This window comes from Halichoeres trimaculatus, unplaced genomic scaffold, assembly GCF_033239565.1.
Source record: "Halichoeres trimaculatus isolate MK-OKI-2021-1 unplaced genomic scaffold, fHalTri1.1 fHalTri1_scaffold_1, whole genome shotgun sequence".
NCBI lineage: Eukaryota > Metazoa > Chordata > Actinopteri > Labriformes > Labridae > Halichoeres > Halichoeres trimaculatus.
Window position 1 is genome coordinate 31,487,695 of NW_027437179.1, and position 19,430 is coordinate 31,507,124.

At 41.0% G+C, this 19,430-nt stretch overlaps 2 protein-coding genes across 2 annotated transcripts in view; both read left to right on the forward strand.

Annotated features, from left to right (window-relative positions):
- Nucleotides 1–3,503, forward strand: part of LOC141791240 (guanine nucleotide-binding protein G(s) subunit alpha-like) — a 35,151-nt gene extending 31,648 nt beyond the window's left edge. Inside the window, exons 11-12 of the mRNA XM_074671523.1 lie at nucleotides 594–661; nucleotides 920–3,503. Coding sequence (XP_074527624.1) covers nucleotides 594–661; nucleotides 920–1,066 — 215 coding nt within the window. The 3' untranslated portion in view covers nucleotides 1,067–3,503. The remainder of the gene's footprint in view (nucleotides 1–593; nucleotides 662–919) is intronic.
- Nucleotides 3,504–4,705: 1,202 nt separating this feature from the next.
- On the forward strand, nucleotides 4,706–19,321 carry ipo9 (importin 9). The gene is made up of 24 exons (XM_074678638.1): nucleotides 4,706–4,995; nucleotides 8,097–8,158; nucleotides 8,247–8,333; nucleotides 8,451–8,652; nucleotides 9,983–10,071; nucleotides 10,284–10,370; nucleotides 10,467–10,586; nucleotides 10,683–10,783; nucleotides 11,192–11,250; nucleotides 11,382–11,533; nucleotides 11,621–11,719; nucleotides 11,985–12,091; nucleotides 12,392–12,531; nucleotides 12,787–12,949; nucleotides 13,220–13,446; nucleotides 13,554–13,702; nucleotides 13,800–13,928; nucleotides 14,019–14,294; nucleotides 14,383–14,549; nucleotides 15,759–15,892; nucleotides 16,045–16,164; nucleotides 16,407–16,520; nucleotides 16,640–16,716; nucleotides 18,495–19,321. The coding sequence occupies exons 1-24, from the start codon at nucleotides 4,836–4,838 to the stop codon at nucleotides 18,603–18,605; spliced, it is 3,132 nt and encodes a 1,043-aa protein (XP_074534739.1). The 5' UTR covers nucleotides 4,706–4,835; the 3' UTR covers nucleotides 18,606–19,321.
- Nucleotides 19,322–19,430: the final 109 nt, after the last annotated feature.

A 19,430-nucleotide genomic window follows, 5' to 3' on the forward strand; every position in this document is an offset into this window, starting at 1 on the left:
CAGAGTACACCCACTGCCTCCGACCATAGCTACGTGAACATACTCACTTGCCCAGCAACCACCTGTAGCATCGCATTTTTATGAGGGAGAGACTCGAGAGCCGTGCACCAGACTTGGCGTGTTAGCATAAGCTAATCACAGGGTTATTTGACACATACCTGGTTAGCAGAAAGCCAACTAGCATCGCTCTTTGCCCTGAGCTATTTTCCAAATGCCTGAAAGCGAGTGAAAATCAAGCTCAAGCCATCAACATGCAAAGTCACTTGCACATTTGGCGTACTGTGATTGGCTGATCTAACAACGCTTACTATCTACCCAGAAATGTCCTGACACAACCAAAACATGAATATACAGGCTGAGGGGAGGGTGAGACAGGCACAGACACTAACACACATGTATGGAGGCCCAGAAGTGATGGTTGAGCAGGATAATTCCTGTAAAATTTGACATTTTATTTTTAGGCAAATCCTGCAGACTCTACCTTAAAGTATTGGTTGCTATCATTCTATTTTTATTGGACAAAAGTCAGGTCAGACTGACATGGTTATGTTGCGGATTGAGCAGTAATGACTCTTATATTTTTTCTCCAACAGCAATACCGGAGCCAGGCGAGGATCCCCGCGTCACAAGGGCAAAGTACTTTATCAGAGATGAGTTTCTGGTATGTTCACAACTCAGTTTTTACCTGTTTGAATGTCACCTGTATGTTAAAAAAAAAAACATTTTTTTTTGTTAACTTAGTCCAAGAAACAAAGACAGTATAATTTAGATTTTGATTTTTTCATCCTCATAGTTATCTACAAAAGAAAGCATAAATCCTAACCTTAACAAGGTAAATGTAATGATAGATTACTTGATAAGACTCGCACACTGATTGGGAACTTCTGAAGGTTAACTGGTCCACATCACCCTCTTTCAGAGGATCAGCACAGCCAGCGGGGACGGACGGCACTACTGTTACCCTCACTTCACCTGCGCAGTGGATACAGAAAACATCCGCCGCGTCTTCAATGACTGTCGGGACATCATACAGAGGATGCACCTACGGCAGTACGAGCTCTTGTGATGGGCTGCGTCGTCCAGCCTGCATATCTACTTACCATCCTACCTATCTACAACCCACCAACCAGTTAGCCAAACTACCCCTCCACTTCAACCCAACAAACAACTGAGCGAGAGACTGACAGTGCCTGCTGGCCCTTCTTACCCGATGAAACTCCTACATCTCCCAGTATCACGATGTGAAAGAGACAGAGCAGTGGGGGAACTTTCTTTTTTTTAAAGGAGACACTTAAGAATACGACATCATCATCTTTAGCCTGGACTAACTGCTGCACTCGGTTTAACTTTGACCCGGGAAAGACAGTCAGGAATAACATCCCTCAGTGCAGGATTTCCCACCTTTAAGCGATCTTTCTCTCTCAGATTTATGAACATACACATTCCCAGGTACACGCACACTACAAAATAAGACATTTAGAACCATTTCGAAGGTTTTATGTCTCATATCAAAGCTACACACACATGCACATGCACACACACACACACACACACACACACACACACACACACACACACACACACACACACACACACGCACACTTTTAAAACCCAAGTCCGGCTTTAAAGAGACGGCAGAGGGTGAATGAAACAATGCATTCTGAGAGAGAGGAGTTTATTCACCGCGTGCTGAAGGCGAAGCCGAAGAAGGAAAAGGAGGAGGAGGAGGAGGCAACGATGGACGCGTAGGGCAGCGAACTGAAACAAAGGAGGGCTGTGAGCCTTTTTGTGCCCAAACAGACAAACTGATTGACTAACAGCTGCTGGCGTGACTCAAACATTAGACCACGCGGCTCACATGACCTGCTCATTGAGAAGCAGGAACGGCAGACACCAACTTAAAAAAAAAGAAAAGGAAAAAAAAAAGGAGAAAAATATCATACAATGCATAAATTCATGCATACCAGTGAACTTCATGCAGTGCAAAAAATCCAAGCTATATATATATATATAGATATTTATATATGTGTGTATATAAATATGTATATATATAAATATAAATATTATATATTCCTGTAATAACACGATTCAACTTTTAAGTTTTTGTTGGTTTTTACCCCATGTTGTGTGTTGGTGTACACTGTGCGTGTGATCTGCCTTTGTGCACCATTTAAACCCTCCTATCTACTACACACAAAAACACACATATATATATAGATATACACACACACTCACATACACGCATACATTCTTGCCCCCCTGCCCCTGCTGCTATTTGAAAACTATTCAACATATGAAATTAACGGAGAGGTTTTATTTAATAAGGAAAAAAATATACAAAAGGAAAGCATGATGTCAAAGAAGTGACGTAGTCAAGACTGGACGCAAGTTTTTTTACCTGGGAATACACACACACACATACACACACAATCGCACATACTCAAGCCCTAATCTGTCCCCAACATCTTTCCCATCCATATCTTTCGTCTTACTCTCACCTCTCCCGGTCCCACGTTCCTCCCCTCCTCCCGGCTTTAAGTACGTCTGTCTTTATTTTACTGCTGGACTATTATTCTTGTACAGACTGTAAAATGTATTATTTTGTACAACTTTATTGAAGAAAAAAATAACTTGTAGAAGATCCCTGTGCCTTGATCACGACTGTACGTGTAAAAATGAGCTAATATGTAAGTTATGTTTCACTGCGCTGTACAGCTGGACGGGTCTGTCCCACCTTGTCCGTGCTAGCTCGCTCCCCCACAGCTGGAGGCCGAGGGGGAGGGCATCGGATCGGGGCGGAGGCCTTTTGTCTGTTGCTTAGTTTCCTTTTCCCCCACATTTGTTTGTTCATTGATTCATTTGTTTTGCTTTGACTCTCCTCTCGTTTATATAACAGGATTTTAAAAAATGAAGAAAAAAAAGATAATCAGACACACCACCTTAATGCTGTGTAGTAAAAGATACTGAACCCTAACACAATTTAATATATATAAAATATATTTCAGATTTTATATTTTATATATATGTACTGTACACTTATATCTATGTCCCTTTGTGAGCTGTCTCCCAGGTTTCCTTTGCTTTCTGTCAGAAACATCTGCGTACATTTCAGAAAGGTGGCGACTCTGGGAGTGATGGGATGGGTATTCTTTTCTTTATTTTTTATTTTTAGCTTTAACTCTTTTGAAGCAGAGGGGAATATCCAGTTGCAAAACATTGCTTGTTTCTACATAAACCAAATTCTTTTTGCTTAAAGAAGAAGAAGAAACAGTTGTGCAAGTGTTTGGTTCATTCTTAGGGTCCTCTCTCGTCCAAGGTTTGCACGACACACTCAGTTCATGAGGTACACCGATCATACAGTAGCTGCAGTCTTCTACTGTAGTGCTACATTAGATGTGCATCAAATGTAACATCAATAACACTGAAATAAAGAAACCCTTCATATTTACAAGGACAGCATAGAAAACAGTATTTAGGTCAAGTAAAAGAAACAAAGGAACATGAAGAAAAAAAAAGTGCAGCAAGATGAACCCACGCATTCATTTGATGGCGTTGTGAGGCTTTTAATTCACTTTCAGTTAAGATTTAAAAAGGATACTTTAAAGTAGAATTTATCAAGATTGTAAACCATATAACCTCATAGGATAATGAACTATATGTAGTAACTTTTGCACACACTAAAAATGTTTTATTTTATGTCTCAAAAAGTCTTACGTCCTTCAAAAACACGCTTTCAAAGTTTTAATGGGTGCCCAGTAAAGGGCTACACATATTTCTGACATCAGCCTGTCTGAAATCTTGATATCACAACCTGTCAACTCTTGGTTTTAACTTCTGGGGCTTGTGAACTAATTTGAGCAGAAATGTGAACCCTTTCTTTCTTTATCTTTCTATTTTCTTCATGTTGCTGCTTCTATATGGGACAACTTTAAAAGGAGACAACTTTGCCAAAGATACAAATACGGGCTACATCATGGTCATGCAGATGAATTGTGCCCTTGTCACAGTATTCCTTACTGTCTAAAAGATAAAACTGCATTTCAGGTCCTTGTACAGTAAATACATCAGTCAAGAATGGAGGTCACAGAGTACACACAAGGTTTTGTATACAGCACACTACATCAAAGACCTACAAATTAATTTCGAGGAGTATGCTTTTATAAAATGAAGGTTTATTTTTCATCATAACTATGACTCCTTTTAATAATAATTTATATGGCTTAATTTGCTTCTTCACTTCCTCATTTGAAATAACAGAAACATCAACCAGGCAGCAGATATAAGTTTGTTATATTTCAGCTCCAAAGGTAAAAACCCAGTCTATTGAATAGTTATATATTTAATCACTTCTTTTAGTATTAGTTACATAAGTGCAGTTTTTGATCCATAAAGTAAGATGAGAGGGCAATTGATTGATTAGCTGATTAGCATGTAGAACAAAATAAAAGCAGCCTTGAGTGCTCATTGGTCAGCACAGGTCATGTGACTAAGCCTCGCGGATTTTGGATGGACTACAGTTGGAGGAATCTTTTCGTTTTAGGTGGAAACGCGGCCACACAGTGGAGTCCGGTTAAGTTTCAGACAACATTTAAACGTCTCATTTCCCCCACTCCACAAGAGGGAGCCAGAGCCTAAAACAAAAACAGTACATGAAAAAAAACACGTGGGCAGGAACCGGACGACGAAAATGTGCTTCCTCTCAAAAAACCCCGCCTCCACGTTTCCATGCATTGGCGCGCTTCGCCTCTGTGCTCGCTGTGGCTCTGCTCCTCCCCGGTCGGTGGTCGGTGGTGCTGGACTGAATCATTATCGGGCTGCGGTTGCAAACAGCAGGCATGAGTGCGGCGGGTAGTGCTCGGTCCGGTTCGGCCGCCGGTCCGGTCCAGCAAGGATTAAAGGAGGCTCTGATCGAGACGCTGACGGCCATCCTTTCCCCGGTTCAAGAAGTGCGCACCGCTGCGGAGGAGCAGATCAAAGTGCTGGAAGTGACAGAGGGTAAGTGGTAGCCCGTTTCTTCACGCTAGTTTCAGGGAGGCCAGCTGCCCGGCCGGTGTCGTCTCTAAATAATTGCCTGGGCCTGTGTGTGGACGAGCTGCATGTGTGTCAGTCGTGTGTCGCTTTGACCAGGACTAATGTTGGCTGTAGAAGTAGCTAACCATGAAAAGGTTGTCAAATCAAGTGTCTTAGCTACCTGAAGCTAGCGTAAGGCCATGTTTTCAAAAGTTAGTGAAAACTTGAGTTTTTCAGTAAGCTTCGAAATGTGTACTCTCCTATCTTAGGTGTGTTTTCTTGACTTGTCAGTGTGTTGTGACAGAACAAACCAATGCTAACTATGTCTGGAGTCACCACCAACGTTAGCTAGCATGCACATGTGGAGTGTGTGGACCCCCGGGACAGAAGCACAGCAACAGGGTGGTCACCAGTTTACACTCTCCCCTTGTTCCGACGTCTAAACAGAGTTTATTTTATCCACTGGGCCACCGGTGACAGTCTTTCCCGCTAAGTCGTCTCCAGGGGGATTCTCCTCCCGCTGATCCCGCCTCACAGGCTGCCAACCATCGCCATCATCACAACCATGAGACAGGGAGAGACAAAGAGGACTCGAGTCCAAGTTTCTGTCACATTTCTGGAGGGAAATAGAGAAAACATGACTGTCTGAGACAATCTTGTCATCCTGCCAAACTCCTCCTAGAGTAACACTTGTGTTTTTAGTTGTAAGTATAGCTTAATTTAAAACTGTATAAGTGTCATAAAGATGTATACAAAATCCTAGAATATCAAAAGGACTGATATGCCTCATTTTTTCTTGAAACAGATGCATTTTCTTTCCTGTTTTAGATTGAATAAGCATAATAATCTCATGGATGGAATTTGCAAGCACTGGATGTAATAATTACTCCTAATTAAGATTGGATGTTTAACATTCCATCATAACTGATCAATAATACTACAGTACTTGAACTTTTAAACTTAAAAATCTACTTCTGTTTATGTAAATACCATCACTGAACGCTGCATTGTAAACAAGCGGTTTTACTGTTATCCATTTTCTTACCAGTACTCATTATCTGTAGTTTACAAGACCAGTAGCTGACACTTGAAACTGATATACAGTTTTTATAGTTAAAACTAAACACAATGTGTGATTTGGAATGTGATTCTTAAAACTACGCTACTTAATTACTGATAACTCAGAGTGTCCGCGGGGTCTTAAAAAGTATTAAAAGTTGATAAATCAATTTTTTGAAAATTAAGGGCCTTAAAAAGTATTAAAAAGTCTTAATTGTGGTTTTATGAGGTATTAAGTTTCAAAGGTATTCAAGCTTTGACCCCAAAAATATCCATGAATGTTTATTTTCCTCCTTGCAACTGTCCCCTGATTGGGACGTTAAACATTCAGCCAATAAAGTTCTAACGTAGAATAGAATAGAAAAGAATAGAGTTACTTTATTGATCCCAAACTGGAAAAATGTTGTGTTAAAAGCAGAAATCGATGGAGTCAGTAAAAAAATACAAAAAGAAAAAAGAATAAAATAAAAAAAATACAAAAAGACTCTAGTTACAATAAAATACAACAATAAGGATTGTGAGCAGTATAAACACCAGCTATAAATAATGTCATTTCTAGTTTCATAAAGAGAAATTAAATACAACATTAAAGCAAATCACACAATCTCCGGCACATGTCCTAAATTTTACAAATGATTAGATAATTTCTCATTTTCTTCAGCAAGTTGGCCTTGAATAACTGCTGTTTCTTGTTGTGGGAGTGTCGATAAACCTGCCTTTAGTTTCATTTGTTCTTTCAAGCTTTATTCCTCCTTAGCTTACATCATTTCTGTAAAAATGTAAACAACAACTGTTAAAAAGTGGATGCCAACAACAACTGAAAGTTGCGATAAAGTCATAGAACTTTTTTAAAGGTTTTTGAAAAAGTCTTAAAAAGGTATTGAAATCAACCTCAGGATTTTAGCATATACCCTGTAACTACATGGAGATGTATGCAACAGCAATAAAGTGAGATTTATCTGTCGAAACTATATACCTTTTGCAGTTCATGTATGTATTAACTGGCAAAACAAGCAGCAGTAGTTTTTAGCAAGACTTCAGTGAAAAAAGAGCTAGAGAAATAAGCACACCTTCAGCAGAGTAGTCCCTTTTTGTGAGATAAATCATTTTGATACCAATTAGCAAAATAAAATATTGAAAACTGGCTAGATTTTGCCCCTCATAGTTGGGAGAAAAATATGTTAACATTATAGCAACAGATGTTGGCCATTAAAGGAAACATATTATTTCCCATCTGAGCATTTGAACTGCTCCCAGTTGATATTGACAGTAATGCAAGCATGAGGGGAAAAAAGTTAATGCCCCAGAACGATCCAGTGACAGTCAAAGTGTGACGTGGATGAAGCCAAAAAATGATTAATCTGTAGCTGCTAGTTATTTTGCACTCATATATGTTAAGATCATTATGTAAAACATATGTCAAACTCAGGGTTTTGATATTTGGTGATCATTTTCAGCCCTCAAACTGTGAAGATGGATACAGGTCCAGTGGATTAGCTAACTATCCATCAGTCTTTCCATTGTCTGTTGCGCTATCATTTCACTGCTGAAAAGCTATTTGTGCAGGCGGCCCGACCACTGTACTGCAGCGGTGCAGAGAGGCCGACCCTTTCCGCTGGCCCCTCTTTCTCTATCAGGCAGCCACTTTGTAGGATTGTCAGCACTAACATTGTCTTCTGGCCCCTGATGTCACCATTAGTTTAGGGCTGATCCTGAACTGTGTGTTAATCTCTGCATGCCTGTCAGACCAGGTTCAAACCCTGCTGCTCTGTCTCTGGTTATCGAAATGTTCAGTGTAGATACTGTGGACAAAAAATCCTCAGCTAGATCAGTGGTATGTGGCATCAATCCTTTGTCGTGTAGAATCTGCATGAAAGTTGTAGACATTTAACGCACAAATAGCCTTTATAAATCAGTGTCTAAAAGTGGACGTCTATACAAACAGTGTGACAACATAAAAATGAAAACGTGCTTTCTTATCTTATCTCATGTGTTTTCTTATCTCTGCTTGTTTCTTGTGTTTGTAGAGTTTGGCGTTCACCTGGCAGAGCTCACAGTTGACCCTCAGGGAGCACTTGCAATCCGTCAGGTGAGCATGAAGAAAACCACAACAAGTACAGTGGACGCTTCCTCATCATACATGACACATTTGATCGTAATCCTGCCTTGTGTTGCAGTTAGCGTCCGTCATCTTGAAGCAGTATGTGGAGACTCACTGGTGTTCCCAGTCCGAGAAGTTCAGGCCTCCTGAAACCACAGATCAGGTATTTTACATTCATGTCTTGAGTCCTTCATGTATTAGCTAAAATGTTATCTTTCTGAAGAATTTGTGCACTGCTACATGCATATTTTGCTACCAAGGTCTTTATGTTCTCCTCCAGGCTAAAGCAGCCATCAGGGGGCTGCTGCCGAACGGTCTGCGGGAGGCGATCAGCAAAGTCCGCTCCAGCGTTGCCTACGCCGTGTCAGCCATTGCTCACTGGGACTGGCCTGAGGCTTGGCCACAGCTTTTCACGCTCCTGATGGATATGCTGGTCAGCGGAGATGTTAATGCTGTACATGGAGCCATGAGGGTCCTCACAGGTACTCCCAAACAATACGCTAAAGGACATCTTTAAAAAACTCAGGCCATTGAAAATTAACTTGGATTTCAGAAAAACATTTCAAAATACAAGATTTTTTCTTTCCAGGAACACTGTAACTTTTCAGTTTTTTCATTGGTTGAACACTGCTGGTGTAAGCTGGATCCATTGTAACACATAACATCATCAATTTAGTTCTACATTAGCAACTCCCTATACTGAAGAGGGAAAGAAACATACCGTAAATACCAAATAAACGCCGAGTTCCAAACAAACGGCAAGCAGCACGTTTAGAAAAATAGACGCTCGTTCCAAATTAACGCTGCGAGTATGGTAAGTTATTCGGCGCAGCCTACGAGCCGCGGTCCATTTCTTTTGTTCTTTTTTTCATTCTGCAGTCATAGTTACAGAACACACATGCAAAAGCTGAGCTCACAACTTACAGTTGACTCTTAAAAACTGATTTCTGTAAAAGAAACATAATCAGACTACACCTTATTAGTAGTGGTGCAACGGATCATCATTGATCGACGTAATCGGTTCGGCACACACATGACCCTACGGCAGTGTTTTTGTGCAGCAGAAGCCCAGAGCGCTCACACCAAACACCCCCTCCCTGCTCGTCTGATCGTCTGCCGGTTATGGCCCTGTCTGAGTCTGCACTCAGACGGGGCCATATTTTACTTGACCCAAAACACGAATAAACGGACTCCCACCGAAAAATCTGATATCGGTCTGCATTCATGCTTTATTTAGAGAATTTTCAGCGCGTTACTTTCACACAAAAACACTGCTAAATAAGGCTCTAGTTCTCATTGTGGCGTAAAACGGTACTATCTCCTCTGCAGAGCCACAGCTGGATACGAGGCACTCGCCGCTTAGTGTATCAGTCCGCGTGCGGCGTGCCAGATATAAACAAACGCAGGTAGTCTACCTGGATGAATTATGCAATAACAACGTAAAGATGAGGAGGCTTTGAAGAGTCAAAGAAGAAGCCGTTACCACTTCCGCATTAAACGCCTGTCCCAAATAGTCGCACAGTCCCAAATAAACGCCTGGTCTGCTCAGTGATTGAAACAAATAAACGCCCCGGCTACTATTTGGTATTTTACGGTATGCCTATCCTGAAAGCTACTATAGAGTAGAATTACTCAGGGCTAACATGGGAACCTATTGTATTTCTGCCTGATCACTTTTTGCACAACATGCAACATTTGACTTAGGAGGAAGTTAACACTTGAGGTAGAAATCTCTCCATCTGAGGAAAAAAGAAGCATGCGTATTTTGAATGTCTTTTCATTGACCTGATTCACTGTTATCTTTGTTTGCAGAGTTTACTCGAGAGGTGACAGACACGCAGATGCCGCTGGTGGCCCCTGTCATCCTGCCTGAAATGTACAAAATCTTCACAATGGCTGAGGTATTATTCAAAACTTAGCTTCTGATTGATGCAAAATAATGTAATGATCATGAAAAAATAAGGACAGCTGAAACATGAGCAAGAGGAAAACATTTTTTCTGTGTTGAGCATTATTATACTCAGTGCTCTATTGTGTGAAACTACTGATGTTATCTTTGATCTTGGTTCGTCTGGTATGAAAATTGAACTACTCTTATTCTCGCCCGTTGCAGGTTTACAGTATTCGTACCCGATCCAGAGCTGTAGAGATTTTCACCACCTGTGCCAACCTCATCTGTGCGATTGAAGAGCTAGAAAAGGTAAAAGACACTCAAAGATTTCTCTCATGTTTTCTGAAATAATGACACAACAAATCAAACTGATTCACTTTGTACATCTGTTTTGCATTTGTTAAGGGTGCAGCCAAAGCGTTGATCTTCCCTGTGGTGCAGCAGTTCACAGAAGCCTTTGTGCAGGCTCTTCAGATGCCTGATGGACCCTCGTCTGACAGCGGGCTCAAGATGGAGGTCCTCAAGGTGAGACAGAAAAAATCAGGTGCTTCATGTTTCAATTTGTGACTTGTACTTGTACAAACCTTAACATTGTATTTCTTCATCTCAATGTTCTCTCAGGCAGTCACAGCATTGGTGAAGAACTTCCCCAAACCCATGGTGTCCTCCATGCAGCAGATTTTACCCATTGTTTGGAATACATTGACTGAAAGTGCAGCTTTATATCCTTTTCAGATTCCGACGGTGTGCATCAGCTCTTTTGTCTTAGTGAAAACCTCAGCACTCTGTTTTGTTGATGCACAGAGTAACAGATTCTGTGGAGCTCATGTCTATAAACATTAAGACACATTTAATTGTGTTCAAACGTCTACATTTTTGCTTGACAGTAACTTCCTACCCCTAGACTGAATTGAGCTCTGCATTTAAAACATGAATCTTGGAAGATAAATGGGTGTAATAAATAATGTCTTTTCAGATCTTTGAAAATCCAAATGCTGTAACATTTAAGACACAAGGGTAGAAAATTTAACATGTCTTTGTGGTGATGCTTCCATGATTAGAAAAAGTAGTAATTCAAGATAACGAGCTGAACAAGCTCTAAGGTCAGTATTCCTTAATTGTTTGTTCACTTATGTAAGGACAGAGGTCAACTACACAGAAGAAGTGGACGATCCTGTAGACTCAGATGGTGAGCAGAATTCAGAAAGTCCTTACTACTTTTATCCATGTTTTTTAAATCTTTACAACCATGTGCATATTTGATCTGTTGAAGCATTCTTTTTCTACTTTCTGGTATTGAATTTTTTCGTTGTTTTTCAGGTGAGGTTTTGGGTTTCGAGAATCTCGTCTTCAGCATCTTTGAATTTGTCCACACACTGCTAGAAAACAACAAGTTTAAGAGCACAGTGAAGAAGGCTCTGCCTGAACTTATCTATTACATCATCCTGTACATGCAGATCACTGAGGACCAGGTGAGGATTGCAAACGACTGAACTGCAATACGTTTTAAATACAGCACAATTTATGTTGGTTTGAACCCTAATTGTTTGACTCTTCAGATCAAGGTATGGACGGCTAACCCTCAGCAGTTTGTGGAAGACGAGGATGACGACACCTTCTCGTACTCTGTCAGGATCTCAGCACAGGACCTGCTGCTGGTGAGAGGGAATCATAGTTAAACCATGTATATATCACTGAAAAAAACAACAACATAACTTGTTGCAGTGGTTCTTAAAGAAATTTAAGAGCAGATTTTGTGATTCGAGCAAAAATGCTGAATCCAGTTCACAATCAGGGTCAAAAATGTCCACTATTTCTTGCTAACAGTAGCTTCACTGCAGGTTACTGCTCTTCACCAGCTCTTTTTGCAGCCTCTTGTTCCCCCTCAGAGTGTGCATAATAACCTCTGACCTCTGCTTGCAGGCTGTGGCTGCAGAGTTTCAGAATGAAAGTGCAGCAGCTCTAGCAGCAGCAGCGACGCGACACCTCCAGGAGGCGGAGCAGGCCAAAAACAGCGGCAATGAGCACTGGTGAGCTGAGACAATCAAGGGGACAATTATGCATTGGCATAGTTCGGGGGAACTGGGTCTTGTGTGCACACCCTGACAACACTGTGTTTCTATCCAACCATGTCCCAGCGTCTGCTTCTATCACTTTATTAAACCTGAGACACATTCCCCTTTTAATCCAGGATAATTGATTACTGAACAAAGGTCCTTTTAGCATGTCCATGACAAAGCAAGACAGATTATTTCCTCAACTCCTGCACCGCTGGAGTTTTGATACATGCTGTAGTTTCTTGTCAGAAAAGTACGTTTTCTTTTTGACAGGTGGAAGATCCACGAGGCCTGCATGTTAGCGCTGGGCTCTGTCAAAACCATCATCACAGAGAACGTGAAGAACGGACGGATCCAGTTTGACATGCACGGTTTTCTGGCTAGTGTGATTCTTGCTGATCTTAATCTAGCAGGTAAGCCCTTAAATGATCCTCCAAGTTTATCAACACAAGTAAAACCCAGAAAACTGAGTCGAATAAAATAACTCCAAGGAATTAAGGATATAAATAAATAATGAAATCTGCTCAAAATTTTATGATGCAGTTGAAACGACTGATTAGACTTGTTCTGCAATTTCACCCACCCCCCTGTCGTCTCTTTCTCCTTTACTTGTTTATACATGTATTGTTCTCCACATCTCTCTTTTGTTTTTGTTTTCTCCTGACCAGCGGCGTCTCCGTTCCTGCTCGGTCGAGCTCTGTGGGCGGCCAGCCGCTTCACTGCAGCCATGTCTCCTGAGCTCATCCAGCAGTTCCTCCAGGCCACCGTCAGCGGCCTCCATGACAGCCAGCCGCCGTCCGTCCGCATCTCTGCAGTTCGGGCCATCTGGGGGTAAGAGAGATGTGTTTTGGATTTTTAAACAGAGCTGCTGACTAGACACAGGGTCGTTATGTAAGTTTGTGTTTAATCACTGCAAGCACAAAGGACCTGGATCTGCTCAGTGTTCATGCTGGAAATATTAAAGAAAACTACAAGCTCACATTTATTTGTTGAAACCTGTAATGAACATTTAAGGGTTTAAAATGATCAGATTTTGGTATAAAAATGTCCCAGTGCTATTCTCTTGGTTTATTCCCTCCTATTTTCTTTTTCTTACTCCAGATATTGCGATCAGCTGAAGCTGTCAGAAAGCACCCACGTCCTCCAGCCTTTCCTCCCAAGCATCTTAGAGGGACTGGTCCAACTCGCCGCCCAGTTCAGCTCTGAGGTGCTCACCCTCGTTATGGAGACGCTGTGCATCGTCTGCACCGTTGATCCTGCCTTCACCACTAGCGCTGAGAACAAGATCTGCCCCCTCACCATCGCTATTTTCCTCAAATACAACAACGGTGCGGAAGTTTGTCAGAAATACAGCACTTCCTTCAGCTAAAATCCCAGAGGGTTACCACTCGTCTGTGTCAGGTAAAATCTGATTGGTCATCTGTCTCCTCCTCAGACCCTGTGGTGGCGTCCCTGGCTCAGGACATTTTTAAAGAACTGGCACAGATCGAAGGCTGCCAGGCTCCCATGCAGATGCGTCTCATCCCCACGCTGGTCAGCATCATGCAGGCTCCCCCCGACAAGATCCCCTCTGGACTCTGTGCTGTAAGTAAAAGGGGAGATACTAAAGGATATCCTCTATCAGCACTTAAATGAAATTTATGTTTGACTTCTTTTGTATCATTTCTTCCTTTTCACTCAGACGTCCATAGACATCCTGACCACAGTGGTCCGTAACACTAAACCTCCTCTGTCAGAGATGCTGGTGTGTCAGGCGTTTCCTGTAGTGGCCCAGTGCACCTTAAGAACGGACGACAATACAATAATGCAGGTGAGTTTTGCCAAAACCCTTTGATTATTTATTAACTTTGTCTGCATTTTACTACCATTATCCTCGGTTCATTTTTCCCCATTTTTCCAGAATGGCGGTGAGTGTCTGCGAGCCTACGTCTCTGTCGCCCTCGAGCAGATCGCCCAGTGGAGGGACGAGCAGGGAAACAGCGGCCTGTGGTATGTCATGCAGGTGGTCAACCAGCTCCTGGACCCTCGGACCTCAGAGTTCACAGCCGCCTTCGTGGGCAGGTTGGTGTCCACTCTGATCTCTCGAGCAGGAACCCAGCTGGGGGAACAGCTCGATCAAATCCTCCGAGCCATTCTGAGCAAGATGCAGCAAGCTGAGACGCTGAGTGTGATGCAGGTAGGACGGGCACAGAGTTACAGAATTAATGACTGTGCAGTAAGCTTCAGCTCTACATAATTTCTCCTTCATCTCCTCCTTATTGTAGTCGCTCATCATGGTGTTCGCTCACCTGGTTCACTCCCAGCTGGAGCCTCTGTTGGAGTTCTTGTGCAGTCTGCCTGGCCCCACAGGGAAACCTGCTCTGGAGTTCGTCATGACAGAGTGGATGAGTCGGCAGCACCTTTTTTATGGACAGTACGAGGGTAAAGTCAGGTCAGACAACTTTTTTTTTTTTTTTTTTACTATACAGTTTGAAAACTTTGTGTTTTTAGACCAGTTGAGTTGACCCTACAGTAGAGCTGCACGATTTGGGGAAAAGGTGCGATTTGCGATTAGGTGGAAAATATTGCGATTGCGATTGTGCTTGCGATTTAATAAAAAAGGTTGTGTCATGATGAGCCTACAGATTTGCTTGGTTATCATGGAGAAAAATCTGAATTGCATGTGCTGACATTGCGATTGCGATATCTTCTTTTGCGATTACGTAATTGCATGTGCTGACATTGCGATTGCGATTGCGATTGCGATAATCGTGCAGCCCTACCCTACAGGTAAGAGCTGTTGAAATTTTAGAAGCAAAGTCAGCACCACTCACTAATGTATCACTGTTCATACATTATTCTTCCTGTAGATGGCAACATCCACATGTCTTTGCTGCTGGTTCATGCTTATCTCTGCTCTTTATGTAAAGTCCTCTCCCTTATTTAAAATCTTTCCCAAGTTCCCAGAATTGAACATTTGTCTTGTTTCTCCTTCATTCAACCTGTGTGTTAACTTTTTAGTTTTGTTGGTTTAAGGCCTGGGCCAAAATTTTGCTGGATGATATTAAGTCCCACAATTATTGATGATGAATGATATTATTAATAATATTATTTTGAGACCAAATTAACTACTAACAAAAATATATTTATCATATTAATTTAACACACCCTTTCAATTGCAAGAAACTTTTATTTCTCATGAGTCTTTTTTTACTAATGTAAATGGAATATCAACACTTTCAAATATCCGGAAAAAGAACAAATAATACAAATAAAATGAGCTCTCAGTCAAAAATTGTACTTGAATAAAAATCTGAGTTAAAATGCAGAATTTCTTTTGTGATGTAGCAAACTACACTTTCTGTGTCCATTTAAATTCTCACTCATCCAGCTCAGTTATTGTAAATTCTTCAAACCGTTGAGTTCGTTTCATTTATTGAACGATTAATTGATTTATTGACTATCGTCCCAGGCCTAGTTGGTTTTGTCTCTGTGACTCTGACAGTGGATAAAAAAAGTACCCTGTGTCAGGGAAGCCCTTCTTTGTGAATGCTTCCATTGGGACACTTAAAGAGTCTTGTGGTCATGTTAGGAGCTGAAATGACTCAGTTTCTCTGACCCACACATCTCAAAGTATTTAACTTGTTCTTCCCGACTACAGCACTGTGGCTCTTTGTAAGCTGCTGCAACACGGGCTCAATGCTGACGACAAACGTCTCCAGGACATAGCTGTGAAGGGAGAGGAGATCTACAGCCCGGAAGACGGCATCCGTACCCGCTCCAAATCGGCAAAGAGTAAGACCCAGAGAGATGATCTTTAAATGTTTAAAATAGAGCTCCAAGAGGAACATATTTTAACTGCAGCAAACACATGACATCCAAACTGAGACAAAGGAGGACATTGTTTTTGCTACTAACATTAAGCTGAGTGTCTTTCGCCCCCACAGACCCAGAGCGATGGACCAACATTCCTTTATTAGTGAAGATCTTTAAATTGATCATCAATGAGCTGTCAACAGTCGTAGAGGCAAATGCCAGCAGAGCAAACCCAGCAGACTGGAGCCAAGGTGACCCTTCAGACCAACTTTAGAACTAAGACAAATGTAGCTAATACTGTCATATGATCAGTAACCTGCATTAGAAAATAGTTTGAGTGAGCATTTCTAAATTCTTTCAGATTTTATGGTAGAAATCTTTGACTGCCTGAAAGATTTTTGCACATTTGGACCATTTTTATGTTCAGCTTCTGAGTCTCTAGTCTCAAGAACAGGACAGCAGACATCTCAGTGACCAGCTGTGTTTGTCTCAGATTCGAGTGGTATGTGGGAGGACAATGCAGAGGAAGAAGGGGAGGATGAAGACGAGGAGGATGAAGGGCTGGCAGGGCAGCTGCTTTCTGATCTCATCGCCTCCAACAAATATGGTACCAGTTTCTCCCCAGTATTTCTCATTTTTTTACTGATTATCCTCAACTTTTTTGCGTATCTACAGCTGTCATGGTAGAGCATGTTTTCATGGTCTTGTGGTGTGTTTTTGTTGTAGATGATGATTATTATGAAGATGACGAGGAGGATGATCCAGATGCCTTGAAAGACCCCATTTATCAAATTGACCTGCAGGTATTCTTAGCTGTTTTTGAAACATCTCATTTTAAATTTTCCCATTAGGCTGATCAGTAACCTAGACCTCTGCTTCATCAATTGCTTGGCCCCATTTCCAGCGGCGATCTGCTTGGGGTGTTAAATGTCCCTCCAACTCTTTTAGTTCACAAGTGTGAGTTGTAGTCAGTGAATGCATGCCTAAGTATATTGGCCAGGGTATGACTAATTTGGCTGCATGTGATTTAAAATAGATGTAAATATCTTTGTTTACAGATAAATTCTGCTCTACTTAACAAGATGTCATTCAAAGATGTGTTACTGTAGAAACTTGAAGCCTGAAATCGCTGTAAATACTTTCAAATTAGAGCCATATGCTCCAGAAAAGGCTACAGCCAGCGTCACCAGTATGTGAGTGTTTTCTGTCAAATCAGATCAGGAGATGCTCTCATTATAACGAGGCTTTCGGCTGAAATAGTGCCAGCCTCGTTGGATTAGTCTTTAAGGAAAAAGCATGCACGCGATTTTTCACTTACCACCACTGATGATTGACCTCATGGTGCAGTTTTTTTTTTCTCCAGGACCTTTAGACTTAAACCCCTTCCAGACTGTGTTTTTTGGCTTAAGATGCTTGTAATGAAAAAGGAAATTGAAGTAAAACACAACAGAATGACCACCAACAACTCTATGGATTATAAAAAGCCTTCATTACTGTGGTGACATAATTAAACTGTGATATGTTACATGTGTCATTATCATATATTAGTAATGAAAAACAGGGAGTGCTTTAAAATATTTTACTACTTCAAATTCTGTTCAGTTCCCTTTTAAATGGAGCCACATTTTAAAGGAACATGCATTTGTTGGATGAGCAGCAGAACTGATTCTGTAGGTTGTGCCCATTAAAAAATGCCAAATCTTCTTTGCCAATGCTAAGAGCTAAATGTCCCAACAAATATAACCTACCAAACACATATTTCCTTCAATTTTTTCTGTTAATAATGTATATTAGTCATGAAGCTGGGCTTGTTGGGGGATAAAGTAGAAAGTGAAACTCATCTGGATTTTTTTTGTTCTGTGTGTAAATAAATTAATTAAACAGCTGCATCAAATTCAATTTCAAAACATTCTTACAGCTTACTATCAACAAATGCTTTAAATATTCAAGCTCCTAATTTTTACGACAGTGTTGTAGGGCCACAAAAGAAATTTGATAAATACTTTTTGGGAAAAAAAACCTACAAATTTTCAAGTTCTTAACGTCACAAATTTCCAACTTCATAAAGTCGTTATGTCTTTATAAATTAGTAAATTTACGACTTTGTAAAGACGTAAATTTGCGACTTCATGCTGTTTTTTTCTGGACAGCCCCATGATAGGAAAATGTCTTTTCACAGTCTGAATGCTTATAATAATGCGATGACTGTGGGCTCAAACCAGTAATATCTCCTTATTCCTCCTAACTCGAAAGTACAATCTGATAAGGCTGTCGATTCAGTCCATCTTGCCGTGAAGTACTTATTTTCATAACAACGTTCAATTTTGAAGCCACATATAAACCTGTGAGAAATAAAATTTACCAGTCTATAAACTCATAAATTTGTGACTTTATTAACTAGTACATTTTCAAGTTCAAAAGTCGTAAATTTGTAACTTTACAAACTTGAAAGTATTGAGTTTAATGCAGTCAGTTTTTTTTTATTCTCTTATTTATCACTCCTAATTTGTATTCTAGTTTCAGAACAATCTGTCTCTTCAAATGAACTCCAGCTTTTCATTTATCATATGTGTTTCTCCAGGCTTACCTGACAGACTTCCTGACACAGTTCGCCCAGCAGCCGTGTTACAGCATGTTCTCAGGCCACCTCAACAACGCAGAGAGACAAACGCTGCAGTCCATAGGCCTCTAGCCCCACCCTCTGCTGCTCAAACAGCTCCTCCTTCATCAACAGCGCTCTGAAACTCTCCTGTCAGTCCATCACTTGTGCTCTCATGATGAATTCACACGTAAACAAAGAAAGAGGAGGAAAGAACCTGCATTGGTGATGATGATGGGCGTGGCAGAAGAAAACAATGGGATTGAAAGAGTTGGACAAAGCACTTAACAAATAACTCCTGTTTCTGTGATGGGATGAAGAACTTTGCAAATTTAAGTGATGAAGAGGTGAGAGACTGAAGAAGGTCAGAGGACTCATCATTTTAGACCGGATGAGAGGGTTGAGTTCAAATGTTGCCGCTCCACAGGACAGGTGAACCACATATATAAATATATATATTAAAGGACTATTTTGCCACGTCCTCTTTGTAACTTAGCCCGTTATTTTTGTGTTTCTGTATAAATAATGCAACATGGAAATCACTTCCAAGAGACTTTACATGCAACAAAGGAAGGTCACGAAAAACGAATAGAACATTGTGATCTTTGAACATAGATGGAAATGTATGGCGGCCTTTTATTCCAGGAAACATCATGTTCCTAACAGGAAATGAAAAGCTCTTTGACTGTCATGTGTCGGGGTACGGTGGGTATTTGGGAATTCACACTGTTACCATGGTGAAACACAGCCTTGTCATTTCCTTTTACCTGATGAATTTGGGATGGAAAAATTTCTAAATAAAAAGTCCATGAAGGATATTGTTTCCAGATTGATCCAGATTCTTCTTACGTGCTTGAGCTGGGAAAAATGTATACACGGAGGGGCCTTTCTCCTTATAGACTTTACCTTAACCTTCAA